Source organism: Phocoena phocoena, chromosome 16, assembly GCF_963924675.1.
Source record: "Phocoena phocoena chromosome 16, mPhoPho1.1, whole genome shotgun sequence".
In the NCBI taxonomy this organism is placed as follows: domain Eukaryota; kingdom Metazoa; phylum Chordata; class Mammalia; order Artiodactyla; family Phocoenidae; genus Phocoena; species Phocoena phocoena.
In genome coordinates this window covers 45602685-45621531 of record NC_089234.1, presented here as the reverse complement: position 1 = coordinate 45621531, position 18847 = coordinate 45602685, and the positions used below count along the sequence as shown (strand labels likewise).

General features: G+C 37.9%; 1 protein-coding gene across 1 annotated transcript in view; it reads left to right on the top strand.

Moving 5' to 3' along the window:
* Positions 1-6981, top strand: part of ZFAND4 (zinc finger AN1-type containing 4) — a 62774-nt gene extending 55793 nt beyond the window's left edge. The window contains exons 8-10 of the mRNA XM_065894469.1: positions 154-208; positions 5430-5547; positions 6670-6981. Of these exons, the coding sequence (XP_065750541.1) occupies positions 154-208; positions 5430-5547; positions 6670-6805 (309 nt within the window). The 3' untranslated portion in view covers positions 6806-6981. The remainder of the gene's footprint in view (positions 1-153; positions 209-5429; positions 5548-6669) is intronic.
* The last annotated feature ends 11866 nt before the right edge of the window (positions 6982-18847 follow it).

Here is an 18847-nt window from a genome sequence, read left to right as displayed (position 1 = left end):
TTCCAAGTTAATTTAATTAAAAACAGATTAAATAATTTTAAATGAAAGCTCAGCAGCATTTTTATAATAAAATATAATTATTTCATGTTTGGTGATCTTTCCTTCTATTTTCCATTAACTCACCTCTATAGATGTTTTGTGTTTTAATTGTAGTCTGCCCGTGGTATTGGAATGAATGGAAATAATACAGCAGCAGGGAAAAGAGTAGGTAAGCAACAGATAATTTTGAAAACAATATAAGGCTAATGATCATAGTATTATGCATACTATGAATTTGAATTTTCAAAGAGAAATTAGAACATTCTCTGTGGCATGTACAGAGTAAATTTTCCCTCAACTTTGTTCCGCTTAAGAAAATGATTATGAGAACTGACTGTAGGACATATTTGAAGAATCAAACAAAAATTGAAATTGAGGTCTCTGTTGTCTGGGAGAAGATACGGTCTATGCGAAAAGGTAAGCTGCATGAACAATTGACATGTAGCTCGCAGCCCTCCCAGTCCCTGGCCACTCTAGAGCCATGCTGGGTGCTGGACGGGTTTTGAGGAAGTACCCTAGAAAGATGTTTCTTGAAGTCATCGTCCAATATCAAGGACAGTAGTAAGAGCTCCATTTGATGAACTGTTTTTTTCTGGATGAAAGAAAGGGACAGTCTCTTTGACTAGCCCTTTCCAAGGCATAGTCGCAGAAATGACTATATTCTTAGCACTCACTTATATCAATAACACCTTAAAGGTGCACTGGCCAGCCATAATTTCCTAAGAAGCCATTACTATCATCATTTTTTGTGTTTTAATACCCAGACTAGAGATGGAAACTCTACCGAAGATGTACCACCTTTGTAGGCCCGAAGTTCTAAAGAATACATTATATATTGTGGTTGCCATGTTACTTTAAAGAGATACCTAGGGTTTGTTTCCACTACTGTATAAGGCCCAAGGTTCTAAAGTCTTAATATATCCACTTTTAAATTTTTTTATTGTGATAAAACCCACATAACAAAATTTAATATCGTAACCATTTTTAAGTGTACAATTGAATGACATTAAGTAATTAACATTTTTGGCCAACCAACACCACCATACATGTCCAGAACTCTTTTCATCTTGAAAAACAGAAACTCTGTACCCATTAAACATTAACTCCGCATGCCTCCCTCTCCCCAGGCCTTGGCAACCACTGTTCTATTTTCTGTCTCTATAATTTTAACTACTCTAAGTACCTCATATAAGTGAAATCATTCAGTGTTTGTCTTTTCATGCCTGGCTTACTTAGCATAGTGTTCTCAAGGTTCATCTATGTTTTAGCATGTGTCAAAATTCCCATACTTTTTAAAGCTGAATAATATTCCATTGTATGTATATACAACACTCTGCATACCTCTGCATCTATGGATGGAGACTTGTGTTGCTTCCACATTTTACCTTTTGTGAATAATGTTATTACAGACACGAGTATACAAATATCTCTTTGAGACTCTGATTACAATTCTTTTGGGTATATACCCAGAAGTGGAATTGCTGGTTCATATGGTAATTCTATTTTTAATTTTTTGAGGAACTGCCATACTGTTTTCCGTAGTAGCTGTACCATGTCACATTCCCACCAGCAGTGTACAAGGTTTCCAATTTTTCTACATTCTCACCAATACTTGGTATTTTCTGTTTTGTTTTGTTTTGTTTTGTTTGATAGTGGGCATCCTAACAGGTGTGAGGTAGTATCTTATTGTGGTTTTGATTTGCATTTCCCTGATGATTAGTGAAGTTGAGTATCTCTTAATGTGCTTAACCATTTGCATATCTTTGGAGAAATATGTGTTCAAATCGCTTGCCCATTTTTGAATTTGATTGTTTTTTGTTGTTGAGTTTTAGGTGACTCTATATATTGGATGTTAATTCCTTATATATGATTTGCAAATATTTTATCCCATTCTGTAGGTTGCCTTTTTACTTTGTTGATAATGTCTTGATGCACAATAGATTTTAATTTTCATGAAGTTCAGTTTGTCTATTTTTTCCTTTGTTGCCTGTGTCTGGTGTTGTGTTCAATAAATTGTTGCCATATCCAGTGACATGAAGCTTTTCCCATATATTTTATTTTAGGAGTCTTATAGTTTTAGGTCTTACATTAGGTCTTGCATACATTTGAATTAATGTTTATATATGGTGTAATGTAAGGGCCCAACGTTATTCTTTTCCATGTGGATATCCAGTTTTCGAGGCACCATTTGTTAAAAAGACTGTCCTTTTCCCCATCAAATGGTCTTGGCACCCTTGTCAAAATCATTTGATTATATATGTGAGGGTTTATTTCTGGGTCCTTAATTGTATTCCATTGATCAGTATGTCTGTCTTTATGCCAGTGCCACAGTTTTGATTATTATAATGTATCTACTTTTAATGTTATAATTATTTTTCTTTGACACCTATTTAAATCTGTCCAGTCCTAACCCACAGCTCAGCCTCTTGGAAGTTTGTGTTGTACTTGTCGCATCTCTCTCAACTCTAATTCAGCCTGCAGTGCTTTCTTCTCTTCTCGCTGCTTCTCTGAAACTGCCATTGCTGAGGTCACCAAAGATCTACATAATTTCAAATCCAGTGGATACTTCTGTATCCTTATCTTACTTGATTGTTATGGCCTTCTTCTTGAAATAGTTTTTTTTTTCTTTTCCTTTCTTTCTCCCTTTTTATTTCTTTTTTTATTCTGGGCTATTAGATTTTTGTAGATTTTTGGTTTTGTTTGTTTTTGGTTTTTTTAAGCCTCAGTTTTCTTTTTAACTTGTTTTACCAGTCCCTCTGCTTGTCCCCAGGTGTATACTCTTTTGATTGATTTCATTTAGGTCAAGTCATCAACTGCTACCTGCAGTGATGATTCTCCAAACTACAGCCATGTAACTTGCTGCTGTTTTCTTTCATTAATAACTGTATCATTCTGAATTACCTAGAAGAGTCTGTGAAAGTTTTGGCATAAGTTTTGTTTAATTGACTTAATCGAGTTCCTCCATTGGTCCTCTTTACTTTTCACTGTAGGGTCTCCCTTGGAAATCTTATCCATCTTCATAGCTTTAGTTATCATTTTTAGGCAGATGATTACCAAACTTGCATCTTGAACACCGTTTAATACTTTGCTGCCTTATTCTGTTGGGTGAATTTTTATAGTTATTGTGTTAGATCAAATATCAGACCATATTTCCTAAATATTGGTCTAATTAGACCAATTAGACCAATATTTAGGAAATGCCAAACAAGTGAGTTAATCCAAATATCTTTACTTTCATTCTGAAAAGCAGCTGTTCGCATTGGCATTATTTTATTGACTTTTTCTTTATTCATATGTTCATTACACATTTGAGAGAAGGCTTCAGAGAGGAGTTGATGATTGATGATATCTTCTTACAGGATGAGTAGAGTTTTACTAGATTGACAAGGTTACTGGAGCATTTTAGAAGAAGAGATTGCACATGTGAATGGGTCTGGCGCATCATTCAGGGTGGGTATGATGTGGCAAATGACAGAAAATGACTCTGGAAAGTTAGAAAGGTATCATATTGGACATGTGACCTTGAATGTCAATCCATGGAAGTTGAATTTTTTCCTGTTGGTAGTAGGGAACCTATATATTAGGGCTGGTTCCTAGCATGGAGTATATGACTAATAATTTTATATTTCTCTGGTTGGTAGAAGGATATATGGAAACCATTCTCATAGGAGAAGACTGTGGTTATGTTTCTGTGCCACCTTATTTTGGTCACTACTATGTTCTCTGTTTCTGCACATTCACAAGAGTTCTTGAATAAAAAAAAAAAGCTTGGGAAACATTGAATTAAGCACCCCCAAGCAAAGAAAAACATGAAAATATGACTACACTGAACTAAATTTTCGTCAACAGATTTTTCTTCTACTGTTGTTTAAGGAAGAATATCCTAAGCCTGAATTTCACAGATAATTGCAATTAGATGAGCTTCAGAGGATATCTGGTAGTATATGCCTTTCCTCTGTGTCCTGTGCAAATGCTTGTCTTATTTTTATTATTTAAGAAGAGGAAAGTGTCCCATCACCTTTGTGAAATGTTCTTGATAACTCTAAGTGCACTTGAAGAAGAAAGTGCTTATTATTAACTTGAGTTGGTGCCTGGCCACCATTAGGAGTCATAAGTTAGTTTCCAGTTTTAGGCAATTTTTTTTTCCAGTTTTGGGCGAGATCTTGGACTGTATTTTAGCCTAGTAATAAAGCATACTTAATTTTATTGGGCTTGTATATCCAGCACCCAGTTTGGGTTGTGGCAAAAGGCATAGTGCCAATTAATTGTAATTCCAACTTTTCGAACCCTTGAAGGATTTTCAGAGACTTTTAGCTGCCAGATAAACATTAAGCCCAGACCTCTCAAACCTTTTTCAGTAGTAGAGAATAGGTATCATCTGTATTGACACTCTACCATTTTTCTTCTCACTTCTTCCCTTTGTTTTTGCTTTCTTTGTTTGCCTCTTGTTTCTTGGCCTTTGGGTGCCACCACGCACTGTGTACTTATACTGTTAGTGTAACAAGTATGGGTAGTGACATTGAGTCTCTCTGCTTACGAGTGGGGTTTGTTGGAATTCTACTCAGTTCTAAAAGCATTTCACTTAGTATTTAAAGAAATTGATTTAATTCTTTCTCATATAATAGCAGGTGTGCTCTTATTTTTAAGGTAAAAAATCAAGTTGTTACAATAGCCCAGAATTTAGTAAATATTTTCTGAAAAGGTAGTAGTACTGTGAAATCGAGCAGTGTACCTGTGAGTCACTATTGATAATATGATATTTTATATAAATATAACATTTAAATTTTTCAGAATGCTTTTTGTATGTGAGAACTGAGTTGACTTTAAACACTTAGAAACTTAGGGAGAAAAATACATGTCCTGTTATCATAAAAATGAACAAATTGAAGTTTTGAAAGAATAACTTGCTTGTGGTTTGATGAATTTAGTTTCTATGGTATAATTAGGTCTAAAAGACCAGTTTCATGATATTCTTGTGCTCCTTCTTGGTGTGAAAGGACAGGGTGATTATAATACATATTATATTGTTCCTCAGAGGCCTCATAAATATGATTTTGAACCAGATATTCTTCTTGATTCTCCGCCAAAGTTCAGTATACTTTAAATGTACTGAGTGTCCTCAGAAATAATTAGAAAGGTGTTGGTATGTAAAAAATATAAGTCCTAAAAATATGTCTTAGTCAGTAGAAACCTACCACATCTTAAAAAATATAACAGTTCTAGTGCATCTTTACTTGCAATTCTGTAAATAATTTTAGATATAAAAAAAGCACTAATTAATTTCTTATGGCTTAGAGGTTTGCTGTGGCAGGGATGTGTTTAATGTTTTAATAGTATTTCACATCTAGAATTTTATGTCTGTATTAATCAAGGTGTGCTTTCTCTAACAGGAGAATGTACTCATCACCTCCCACCCGTGAAAGCCCCTATTCAAACAAAGAAGAAAACAACAAAGCATTGTTTTCTTTGTGGAAAGAAAACTGGACTGGCTACTAGCTACGAATGCAGGCAGGTTGGCTAGCTGAAAAGCTGGGATGCTTTTTTTGTGGTGACCCAGTGTGGGGATACAATACAAAATGTTCTTTAAATTGCCTATTCATAACATCATTAAGATGATGTTCAAATAGCAGACCCAGCTGAACTCCTTATTGGCTGAAGTAAAGAGCAAGTAGATAGCTTATGTGTTTCCAGTCATGAGATCCTCCCCTGCCCTTTAAAGTAGGATATATAAACCAATGGAAGTGTACTTTCTTTGTCTTATGATAGATATACTTGGTTTCTCTTTGACTGTGGCCTGGAAGAACCCCTCCTTCAAGATTCTATTTTATTTTATTTATTTATTTGGCCACTCTGAGTGGCATGCAGGATGCAGGATCTTAATTCCCCAACCAGGGATTGAACCCTTGCCCCCTGCAGTGGAAGTGTGGAGTTCTAACCACTGGACCACCAGGGAATTCTCGATTCTATTTTAAATTAAACAAAAAAGGACTAAATTTAACATTAATGTACTATAAATTATGATTATATGGTACACTTTTCAAAACAGATGAATAATATGTTTATAAAAATAATTTTTTCCTACCCATAACTATTTCTTTCATTAGCATTGCTAATATGCTCCGAGGATGGTGTCTGCCCTTAGGTTGAGGCCAGGCATTAAACAAAGCTGCTGCTTTTTAGAGTGTATTCTGTTCAAATGGAAACAGCTTATCTTGTTGCTAGAAGTACTTTAAAATCCTTTCATGGCATAGTTAGGTTTTACATAATTTAATTTTCTTATGAGACTGAATTTCTCAGAAATTCAGAGTTCTCCCAGGTTTACTAGATATAAGAGGAAGTGGTAGATATATTTTTTGCTTTTTGCAGTTTTACTACTTCCTAGAGGTCAACAGCCTGTTTCACTCCAGAAGAGATTCTTTATTATAAAGTCTCATATTCATAGACAATTAACCGGTTCTTTTTTTGGGGTGCTTGTGCTTGTTTATGAGTAGAAGGGAAATGTCAGCCCTGCAATTCTAAAGAGAACTAAAGGGCTCGTGATGGACTACGTGAAATCAAGCTTTGATCTCCCAGAGAGATGAGGTTCTTGTAGAAATGTGACTATTCACATAAACTTTTTTTGTGCTTTAGATGTGGAAACAACTTCTGTGCATCTCATCGCTATGCAGAAACTCACAGCTGCACCTATGATTACAAGAGTGCAGGGAGGAGATACTTACAGGAGGCAAATCCTGTGGTTAATGCACCAAAACTTCCAAAAATCTAACTCTTGCTCTGCACCTAAATGTTCTGCCCGAGGAATCGTATTACAATGACAGAAGAAATATTGTTTAGACTGCATTATTTTTGTTCGACTCCAAAAGATTTGCCAAATAACAAAAGCATATAATGCATACTGTTGGAGAATGAGAATGCTACTGTATTTGACATCTTCATTCTTTGGTGGATCAAAAGTTTTAAAAATAGTTTTAAAAACTTTAAACTATAATGATTTAGCTTTGTTATTGCATGTCATGTGTTAAGTATTTTATATTTGATACTGCAGTTTTACTAGACAAGTCTTCAAAAGATGCACTTTAGGAAGTTAACATTGACTATGTAACCAGCTTCCATGTTGTACAGAAATAAGCCTTCATGTAATGGCTCTACTCAAATCTACAATTTTTTTTGTGGGGGTGGGGTGGGTGGGGATTTAAAACAAATATCCCATACGTGAAAGTTTATTGAGTTTACTGGCAAGTTCCTTTTTATTTCAAGCTTCTTGTAAAAAAAGAACATTTGGTTTTCCAGTGTGGTTTTAACACATATATTTCTTCCATATTCAGACTGGCATTCAGATATGTATCCATTCTATAAAACACATCATGTTAATCATAGTATATATTTCTTAAAATACTACTTTTTGAATGGTAGTTTTAAAATAGATGATGTCCCACTTGTTGCCATTAAATACAGAACCCAACTTTTCACTTTTTGAAAAATGGCTATACAGAAAACAAAATCTCACAGCTTGGTTTGTTTTTCTTATGTTGAGTGCTATTACCAGGAGAAATTCAAATAAATATTCAATTTCATTATGATTTTGATTATTTACAATAATTTTTCTTTTATAAATACTTTAAAATAAAACAGTTTAATTAAATAAATCAGTAATTTATTGTACTTGGAAAAAATGACTGTCAGTATAAAAGAACGCTTTTAAGGTGTAAGGGCCCTGCTCCCCAGATGTAGCTAATATACCAGCTTTTGGGAGGCCACTTGCTTTATGGAAGCTTAGTTGAATCTGATGCTGAACCCTGGTAAATAGCTGGCAGGCAACCCAAGTAGACTCTGCAGCTCTGGTCCAACCCAAGTGGGATCTGCACTGGTACCAGAAGGCTAATTTAGGTGCTCCACAGGGCCACAGGGCCTCTTTCTCCATGCAAGGCTGAATGAAATGAAGAGTTCCGTTACCCTTCCTCTGCTTCCTATAAGAGGTTAAATGTTGAGTGGAGAAAGATTACTTCAGAGCAAGAAGGAAATACATTTACAAAAGGGAAAGGTGAGAAATTAGTGGAGTAGTGATGCAATTAGGGGTTGATAGCATACTTTTTAAGGGGGGCTATATAGGCTAATGAAAAATATTTCCATCTGTGTTGAGCAGTTCAGCTTTTACTCTATTACATGGATAGGCTGCTGAAAAATGGGCCAAGACGTATTTATTCTATAGATAAATATGGATGCTTACGACATGTTTGGTATATGCTTAGTGCACTATGCTTTATAAACCAAGACCATGTAGAAATAAGTCTTGTTTTAAGTTTACCAAAGATTTTGGTCAAAGTTGAGTCATTTTTTCTAACTTCTAAGTCACTGAGAAATAAACCAGTTTAATTCAAGAAATTATATATATATATATATATATATATATATATATTTAAACATCTTTATTGGAATGTAATTGCTTTACAATGGTGTGTTAGTTTCTGCTGTATAACAAAGGGAATCAGCTATATACATACATATATCCCCTGGGAGGCATTTCTTTATGCCTTAAATTCTTACGGGGAAATGATCATAATTTTTAGAGACTTCAGATCTATCCTTGCATTGATAATAATTAGCAGAATGCCTTGCATATAGGCACTGGTTAAACATTAGTTAAATGAATTAATTTTATTGGACAGCTTACCATGACAAAAAATTAAGGCATTTATATTGTTTTATATAACTAAACTAACTTTATATAATAAAATCTAGTTTCTGGATTTTTTTAAACAGTAAGCATTTGGTTTTAGCAACACTAAAAGTCTGAAAATTTTTAACTTTTACCTACATGAAATATTTTCAAGTTTAGTGAACTTTAATCATTCTAATATGGGAACCTTAAATACTAAGATGTTTTAAAATTTTATCAGTGTTGTTAACTTGTGGAGGTATTTAATTTTAAAAAGAAGGGAATTAATTTTCTGATATATGTTTCATATGGTTTTATGCCATCATGATAGATAATTCAGTCCTGTATGTAGCAGTGTTTCCCAAATTATGACCGCTATACCACTACTGGAACATGAGATGATTTTAAGTGATACATGGATGAACATTTTTTTTTTTTTTTTTTTTTTTTTTTGCGGTACGCGGGCCTCTCACTGCTGTGGTCTCTCCCGTTGTGGAGCACAGGCTCCGGACGCACAGCCTCAACAGCCATGGCTCACAGGCCCAGCCGCTCCGCGGCATGTGGGATCTTCTCGGACCGGGGCACGAACCCGTGTCCCCTGCATCGGCAGGTGGACTCTCAACCACTGTGCCACCAGGGAAGCCCAACATTTTTTAATAATTATATATTGTATCAGAAAAAAAATGTAACTCTAAGTAACTTAAGTTGAAAATAAAATAAGTTGATATAGGTTAAAAAAAACTGATTGAAAATTGCCAAGCAAGGGTACATACAACAAAAATCATAAAAGTTGACGCGAATGACTGAAATTTAGGAAAGAAGGTTTGATGTTCATTTTTCTTTGAAAATTATGTTAAACTTTCAAAGTGATTGATGAAAGTAAATTACATAGTTTTAGAAAAACTATATAAAGATGCAAAATGAAAGTAAAAATGTCACCGTATACCTCCCCCAATCTCTTTTAATAATTTCTATTTTAGTTTTTCTGGTAGTTACCGTCATAACAGTAGCCAATATAAACATTATTTTTTGATGCCCCATTATTACAGGTAAGGAATTTAGCATGATAACACATTACTTCAAGACTGTACTTCCCAATTTTTTAGTGCGTTAGTCTGCTCATTGCTGCCATAACACAAAATACCACAGACTGGGTGGCTTAAACAGAGAAAACTGTGAGAACAGAAATTAAACAACAGAAATTAATTTTCTCACAGTTCTGGAGGCTTGAAGTCCCAGTTCAGGGGATCCAGCAGGGTGGATTTCTGGTAAGATCTTTCTTCCTGGCTTTCAGAGAGCTGCTCTCTTTCCGTCCTCGCATGGTCTTCCCTCAGTGTGCATACACGGAACTTTGATGTCTCTTCTTACAAAGACATTAATACCATGGGATCAGGGCCTCTCTCTAATGATCTCATTTAACCTTAATTACTTCCTTACTCCAAATACAGCCATGCTGGGGGTTAGGGCTTCAACATATGAATTTGGAGGAGACACATATTTAGTCCAAAATGATGTTATTTTTAGTTACAGTAGTTATTTCAAATTCACTCACTCCTCTGCAGTTACCCTAGTCCATGTTACCGTAGCTTTCACTTGAGCTATTGCAATAGCTTCCTAACTGGGCTGCTTAAATTAGTTCTATGTCCTTGATAACCCACTGTCTACTCTTAACTGTAGTGTGCTTGCAGAACCAAAAAATTGAGCACATCGATGCTCGCAGTGTATCAGTGACTTCTTGTGTTCTTAGAATAAAGACCCAAATCCTTAACCCTTCTTACTAATAAGGCTCCTGTGGTCTGGTCCCCATCTACTTCTCCAGCCTCATATTGTACTGTTTATCCATGCTTTCTGGGATTTGCCCACACTAACTTTTACTTTTCCCAGCCTGTTTTCCCTTGTTAACACCCACTCTTTATTCAGATGCCAACTCCATCTTTACTTCATGAAGGAAGCAAACCTCTGTGTAACTATTGCCCACGTTAAGAAATAAGAAACATTGTCAGTACCCCAGAACTCATTCCTGCCTCCTACCCTTTCCCAATCACTCCCACCATCCTTCCATACTGTGATAGTCATTTTCTTGCATTTTTTAATGGTTTTACCATCTAAGCATGTATCCCTGCAGTTTTGCTTTACAAAAACAAAAACCTTTACCTAGTGGAATTGTATGGCATGTATTCTTTATCTGGCTTTTTTCATTCAGTGTTGATTATGAGACTTATTTGTGTCGCATGTAGTTGTACTTAATTTTTATCAAAGTATTCTTCTATATGACTGTGCCACAGTTTATGCTTCCATTTACCGCTGATGCATATTTGGGTTGTTTCTAGCCTTGAGTATTATATACAATGCTGCTATGAACATTTGTGCACATGTCTCCTGGAGCACATGTATACACATTTCTCTTGAGTCTACACCTAAGAGCATAATTGCTGGATCATGGATGATTATTGTGTTCGTTCAACCTATTAGATGATATCAATGAATTTTCCAAAATGGATTTTACCAGCTTATCTCTACTCATAGCAGTTTGAGAGTACTCTGTTTCACATCCTTACCAGTACTTACTATCTCTAGTCATTCCAGTGATTGGTTTTTGTTTACTTCTCACATGTTCCTGCTTGTCTCAGCCAGCTCCAAGTTACCTTTCTTTACAGCTTTAGGGGTGAGGGGTGGAGTATGACCCCAGCTTTGGAGGGGAGAGCGTCTCCCTTGAATGATATTGAGCCTTGACTTCTGTCTCCCTGGCCCTGTGAGTCATGGTTTGGCGTATACACTTAGTATAGACAGGATTTCAGTGCTCTGCCTACCTCTTTGGATGCATGCTTTCACTTAGATTTCAGCCCAGTGATTCTCAAGACTCTTGCCAGTTCTTTGATTCTTTAAGAATATATACATTTAAAATTTTTGTCCAGCAGTTTCAGCCGGAGGAGTGGCTCCAATAACCTAGTCAGCTTTATTTCTGGAAACTGAAACTTTTAGTTGAAGTTTTTCAATTCATTTTCTCGGATTATTTCGCAGTGTTAATCTCTTTCTTTTGTGTTACTGATCTTTTTCAAATACTTGATGATTTTGTACATGGCTATGAAGAATGTGACTGCTTAGTGTGGGTAGGGGCCAAGGATAAAAGTGGAAGTATTGCTTAATTTACGTGTGCTTGGTGATTGCGCTTGTCAGGTAATCCTCTTTTGGAAACTCCTTCATTCAAATATTTATTGAGTGCCTCCCACGTGCAAGTAATTATAATTAGTTATTTGGAATATAGGTGAACTTGACAGGTGGAGTTTACATTGCAATACAGACAGACTTTAAACAACTAACCATGTCATTATTTAATTATAATTTTGATAAATACTATAAATATTATAAAGGAAAAAATGTGGACATATGCAAATATGCAACAGAAGCATCTGATCTAGTCCAGTGCTCTTTAAGTTGAAACCTCTCAAAGAGTAACAAGTGATAATTAGCTAGGAAAAGGGGTTAATGATGAGGGAGAGACCTAGGAGAAAAGAAAAGAAAAAAAAAAACTCATAAAGACTTTTTTCCTAGTTGGGCTTTACCCCTTTATTCAGGAAGTGATGCCCTGATCAGAGACTTTATCCTATATGTAATTGACTATTATAAGGGCAGCTAGGAGATCAAAGTTTTAGCTTTTCCATTATAGCAGTTTCAAGCAAGGAAGAAAGAGACTGGAAATGGAGACTGGGTCAGCTACCTACGGTTTCTGTTACAAAAGAATGATTAGATTCCAAAAGGGATGAGAATTTAAGGTTTGCTGGGGGTAGAAGCAAAACATAAAGGACAAAATCATAATGAAAAGAATTCAGGGACACTAGATCAGCCCCAAGCTTATATCCAATCTGCTCAAGAAGAGAATCAAACATTTTATTATATACGAAGAAAAAGAAAAAAGAATAAGGTTGAGATTTTAGTCTATATAGTATTCCTTCGTTTTAATCACATCCTTAATATATAAACATATTCAGTCTTATTTTTCAAAAACCAATGTTTACCAATAGAAATACTTAAAGTAGACATTTAAAACAAAGACATTAAGGGAAGAAAAGTTCATAAAGGATGGAAAGAGTGCTAATAGACATAAGTCATAAAAAGAAAAAGTTACAGGTAAGATAAAAAAATAAAGTCCAACACCTTGCTGTAGAGGAAATACCTGAATGAAGTAGAAAGATACAGGCAAATTTTAGTCTACTTTTTTTTTTTTTTTTTTTGCGGTACGCGGGCCTCTCACTGTTGTGGCCTCTCCCGTTGCAGAGCACAGGCTCCGGATGCACAGGCTCAGCGGCCATGGCTCACGGGCCCAGCCGCTTCACGGCACGTGGGATCTTCCCGGACCGGGGCACGAACCCATGTCCCCTGCATCGGCAGGCGGACTCTCAACCACTGCGCCACCAGGGAAGCCCTAGTTTACTTTTTAACTTTTAGCTCATTTCTTCTTATTGCTTAATAATATTTAATTCGGGACGTCCCTGGCTGTCCAGTGGTTAAGACTCAGTGCTTGCACTGCAGGGGGGCGCGGGTTTGATCTCTGGTCAGGGAACTAAGATCCCACATGCCACACACTGTGGCCAAAAATTTAAAAAAAGAAAAAAAACTTAAGGAAATTTGAATCAAGCATAGACTTTAATATACCATACTAATATAAAGTATTAACAGGGGAAATTGGGTGTGGGATATATGGGAACTCTTGAAAATTTTATGTAAATCAAACTATTCTAAAAAATAGTTTATTAAAAAACTTTAAAAAAATATGTCCAAAAAGAAGTGGACTAGACTAGCTAGTATGTGCCTTAACATCCATTGTGGAAATAACAGGACAAGTCAACAGTGAAAAACAAGATGAATTTAACATTTTTGTAGACAATAAAATGGGACAAATAGAGAATATATGTTTTCTCAAGTATTTGATTCCTTTGGGGGCAAGAAAACCCATGTAAAATATAAAAAGTAAACATTTTAAACAGTACATTCATAGAAGTAGTCTGTTGTAAAATGCTGTCATTAAAGTGTTTAACAATAATGGAAAACTAAAAAATTCTTCACACATTTAAAAATCCTAGAAAGTATTATTTTATACACCAACTTTTATAAATAGTACTTATTAAAATTTGCACAACACAGTCAAAGCTGTAACTTACCAGAAAATAGTGCTATATTCTTTATTCCAGGAATAAGGTAGAAATGTCTATGTTACAAAGAAAGAGAAAAACTATAACTAATCTAAAACTTGGGAAAAGAACTGAGAGAACCAAAGGAAAAGAGAAAATGGAAATCAGGAAAAGAAAAGAAAGTGAATACTGGAAATTGAATAAAATTGCACTTATTCCACAATATTTCAGCCAAATTTATATCAACATTACCTTAAGAAAGAAAAGTAAATTAGTAAAATTAGAAATGAAAAGGGAAGTTTAATTCAGAAGAATCTAAAAAATATTATGGAAAGTTAGCAACATGAGTAGAGCCCCAGAGATTTTCTTGGAAAAAATTTCATTTAAATACAGTATTCAGTCATTCAATAAGTATTAACTGAGCGTCTACTAGGTGTCAGGCACTATTCTAAATGCTGTGGACATAGTGTTGAACTAAATATCCCTGCTTTCATTATGTGCTTATATTCTAGAGAAGGGAAACAATAAAAATAAATATGCCAGATGGAGTATTGGTGTTAGGATGTATTCGTTTACTAGGGCTGCCATAACAAAGTACCATAGACTGGGTGGCTTAAACAAGTTTATTTTCTAACAGTTCTAGAAAGCTAGAAGTCTGAGATCAAAGAGTTGGCAGGTTGGTTTCCTCTGAGGCCTCTCTCCTTGGCTTGCAGAGAGCTGCCTTCTCCCTGTGTCTTCACATGATCTTCCCTCTATGGGTATCTGTGTCCTAATCTCTCCTTATGAGGACACTGGTCATAATGGATTAGGGCCCACCTGAATGACCTTATTTTACCTTAACTACCTTTTTAAAGGGCCTATCTTCAATACAGTCACATTCTGAGGTACTGGGACTTAGGACTTAAAACATATAAATTTTAAAGAGACATAATTCAGACTATAACAGATGTTATGTTACAATGTGGTAACCCCCAAAGCTCAGTGGTTTAACACGAAGTTTATTCTCCACCCTTGCAAAATTCAGTGAGCCAGGCAACTTCAGGGCAACTGCCTGATAAGGTAACTCAGTGATTCAGTCTGTTTCTGTTGTGTGGTTTGCCAGTGCCACGTGTGGTCTGTGAGATTGCTGCATCAGGGGAAGAGAGAGCTGGAGGGTTGCATGGTGGCTCCAATATGCTCTTGCCTAGAAGTGTAGAAGCACCCTTCTGCTCACAACCCATTGGTCAGAGCTGGGCATATGGCCCTACCTAATTGCAAGAGTTATTGGGGTGGGGAATGGATATTTCATGAGCTGTAAATGTCTCTGCCACAGCTGGTAATAAGTGCTAAAACAAAAACCAAGCAGAGTAGGGTGACAGATATGAGTGTTGTTTTAAAAAGGGCGGTCAAATACAGCCACTATGAGAAAGTTAACATTTAAGTAAAGTCACAAAGGCAGTGAAGAAATGGGGGAAAGTGTTCTTTGCCCGAGGTAATGAAGAAATAGCAGAGAAGCCTGCTGGCTGGAGCAAAGCAAGTGAGGGAGATGACAGGAAATAAAGGGCTATGTCATGGAGGACTTTATAGGCAAGAACTTTGGACTTTATTCTGAACTGGGAAAATATTGGGGGTTTCTATAATGGGATTTAAGTGGCAGGATGGAAGTCAGGAAACAGAAAGGTGTAGCAGTCGTCCATGTGGGGAATCACCGGGCTGGGGCTGGAACTGGGCTGGGATGTTGCACTCTCTTGGATGATTTTCACACACACACCCCCACCCCCCGCCGCCGCCAAACCACCAGCAACATCTCTCCCCCTCCTCACTCTCAGCTTATTTTATTAAACTATGAATAACTGGAAAAGAAATTCCACCTGCATCAAACAAGTCTACCAAGCTATCTGTATCTGCCTGCTCGCAATCCTTGTTCACCCATTTCTATTAGCGTATAAATATTTAAACAGAGAACCTTAACGCCCACATCTCTTACCTGCTGTTGTCCCATTCCCCTGCTCCTCTTTACAGCAAAAAGAAATACATCTACTTGCTGTCACCATTTACTATCTCTAAAATCAAGCTTGAAAAAAATAAATTAAAAAAATCAAGCTTGTATCCCCACCACTTTGTCTTAATTGCTCTGTTCTCAAGCTCTCAATGATCTGTAAACTGCCAAATCCAAAGGTCAATTTTCATTTTACTCAACTTCTCAGGACCAATGACACATGCATTTTCTTCTCCCTGAAACATTTTCTTCCTTTCGTCTTTAGGACTCCTCGGTTTTGTTTCTCCTCTTACCTCTGGCTGCTCCTAAATTTCCTTTGCTTATCTTCTAATCTCTGAAGTCTAATCTCCATATGACTAGCCTTTGGATCTCTCTTTTATTCCCCAGCAATTGTGCAATTAATGTCCTAGGTCAGCGACTTCCAGTGATTTTCAAACTGTAGGACAGAACCAGTATTCAGTTAAAAAAATCAGTTGAGTTGGGAGCAGAAGTTTTAAAAAACTGAACAGAATAAAGTGGAAGAGAAAGGGAAGGTAAATTTGCTTCTTGAAACTTTTAAGCTATATATTGATCAATACATGTATTTGGTCAGTATGGAAAATGTATTTTGTATTCTGGGTTGAGGTCAGAAGGTATCAGAGTTAGTGCTCTGTGTGAGCTCATCCAATCCTGTGGCTTTTAATACACTGACCACTGACCAATCAATTTTTATCTCTGTATGTCTCCCCAGAATTCCAGTGAGTCCTGGCTCACCCTAGCATTGCCTCCAGAGTACTGCCTAACCCACAGATCCTTCTGGATCTACAAAAGTTCTTTGCCACTTCCTACTGAAGGATGGCGGATTCCACATGCACGGATCAGCCAACTTTCTTTGCTTCCCAGATAAGGAACACCAATGGAGGATACTGTTCCTGCCTTCGTGGAACATCTGTTGCCAGAGGCAGCAGAAAAGGTTAACCAGGTTGTGGCAACTGGCCTTGTAACCTATTTTCCATAGTAAAAGATGAATGTTGCCGAAGATCCATCACTATATTTTGTACTCTTTGTAGTGCTGCATTCTAGGTGTGTTATAGAAATGAAGAGGATATTTGACCTTGTCCTATTGACGTGGAGGATATTTTGAGTCCACTGTTTTGACCCTGTCAATGTGCTCATGGATAGCTAAGTATGCAAAGTGATTGGAAATGTATGGTGGAGTGTGATTACCCAATAGATCACACCAGGACAACCTAAAAACTGGCATATCTGCAGGTATTTGCTCCCAATTCACTCATGAATTTAGTAAGAAATAATACAAATTATTTATTACACAGCTTATAATGAATATTATGGGAGAAATTGTCAGTGGCTGAGACTTTACTTCTACAAAGTTTGATCTAGGAAAACTACACTTGGTAGAAGTAGTCACTACAAACAAAGTGACAGAGCTATAATCAGGAAAGTTTGATGTGGACAAAAGCTTAATGCCAAATCAAATATTTACTTAGATGTGTTTGTATTTACATATACAAAGACTAATCATGGAAATGATAATAAAATATAATTTAAAATAAAAACTGGAAGTCCCATGAGCCCTCTTCACAGCCTTTCTATGATGGGGGAGATGGTAGGCTGTGGACCTTCATTCACATTAGGGAGCAAAAGTAAACAAAAGTGTTCATTAAGGCAAATCAAACCATTATTGCTTATTCCTCTGCTCTCCCTTTGTTTTCTAGCTTTGGGTAAAGAAGTATTTTCCATTTTTCTTTTCAAGTTCAACATCATAATGCCGGACCGAATTCCCTCCCCCTTCCAAAACAAGAATGATACATGCGGTTAGGCTCAGGGGTCACTAAAGGACGAAGCCGGTGGTGGGTCTTTCCTCTTCCTCGCCCGGGTTGATCAGGGCGCGCCGGCTGCAGCCCATGACCTGGGAGAACAGAAAGACCGCGCCGACGCCGACGCCCGCCCCCAGATCACCGTCGTCGCTGGGCAACGCCTCTGCCCCACCCCGGTCGAGCACGTGACGTGTGCATCACGTGACAGACCAGTCGGCGTCCTCCCGCGGAGGGTTGTAAACAGGCTTAGCGGTGGCCGAGCTGCAGCCCTGCTGCGTCCGCGTCTCCGGCATGCCCGAGGCGGGCGGGGGTTTCCCCGCCGCGAGCTCAGCGCCCACCTGAGGTAACTCCTGCGGCCTCGGGTCCGGCGTACCCCGCGCCGCGCGGAGCCGCCGCTGCTGGCCGCCGTCGAGGCCGGCCGAGCCCCCGGCCCTGGCAGGGGGTGTGGCTGCCCGTTGTGCGGTCCGCGACAGGTGGGCGGGTCGGGGGCGGCCGTCGAGGCCCGGGCCTCGCACCGCCCTGGGCCGGGGCCCAGGCGCCTATCCGGCCGAAAGGCGGCAGCGACCCCGGGCCGTGGGCTCTTCCGCCCCGGTTTTCGAGGCTGCCCTTGGGCCGGGCTGAGCCGGGGGCCGCAGGAGCCATCGGGCGCTGAGGGCCTGGGGCTGCCAGCGTGGAGTCCCAGTTGAAGTCCTGCCCCCGACGGGCTGTGAGACCTTGGGCAAGTCAGCCCTCCCCTTGGCCTGAGTTTCCACATCTGTAAAATGAAAGGATGGACTAGGTGATTTCTGAGGATCTTACTCTTCCGACGTGTGTGATCTCGAGAGAGGCCTGTATACATTGGAAGCTGCCAGAGGGAAAGCATAGGTAGATATTTTGTCTTCTAATTGCTGAGTTTCTGTTTGACTTTCAGTTTTTCACCTGACACGATTTGGATTCTTGTTCACTACGGTGAAGTTTTTAATAGAAAACTTAGAGAAAGTCATAACGGTTTATGTTACTTTTTTTTCTCCCCCCAGGCTTTTAAAAATGCAACGGAACCTTTTTTCTTAAAACCTTGTTTGGAAGCCGAATTTGTCAAAATCAGAATCTTTATCTGCCATACTGTCTTCCTCCCCCCTCCCCGGCTCCCATACCCCTGAGAGAACTAGGTTTGGGAGAAAAGGAGGTCCTGTTTTATGTAGTGAGTGAACATAAACAGAATCTGAGGTGATGGTGTGTAGGCAAAAAG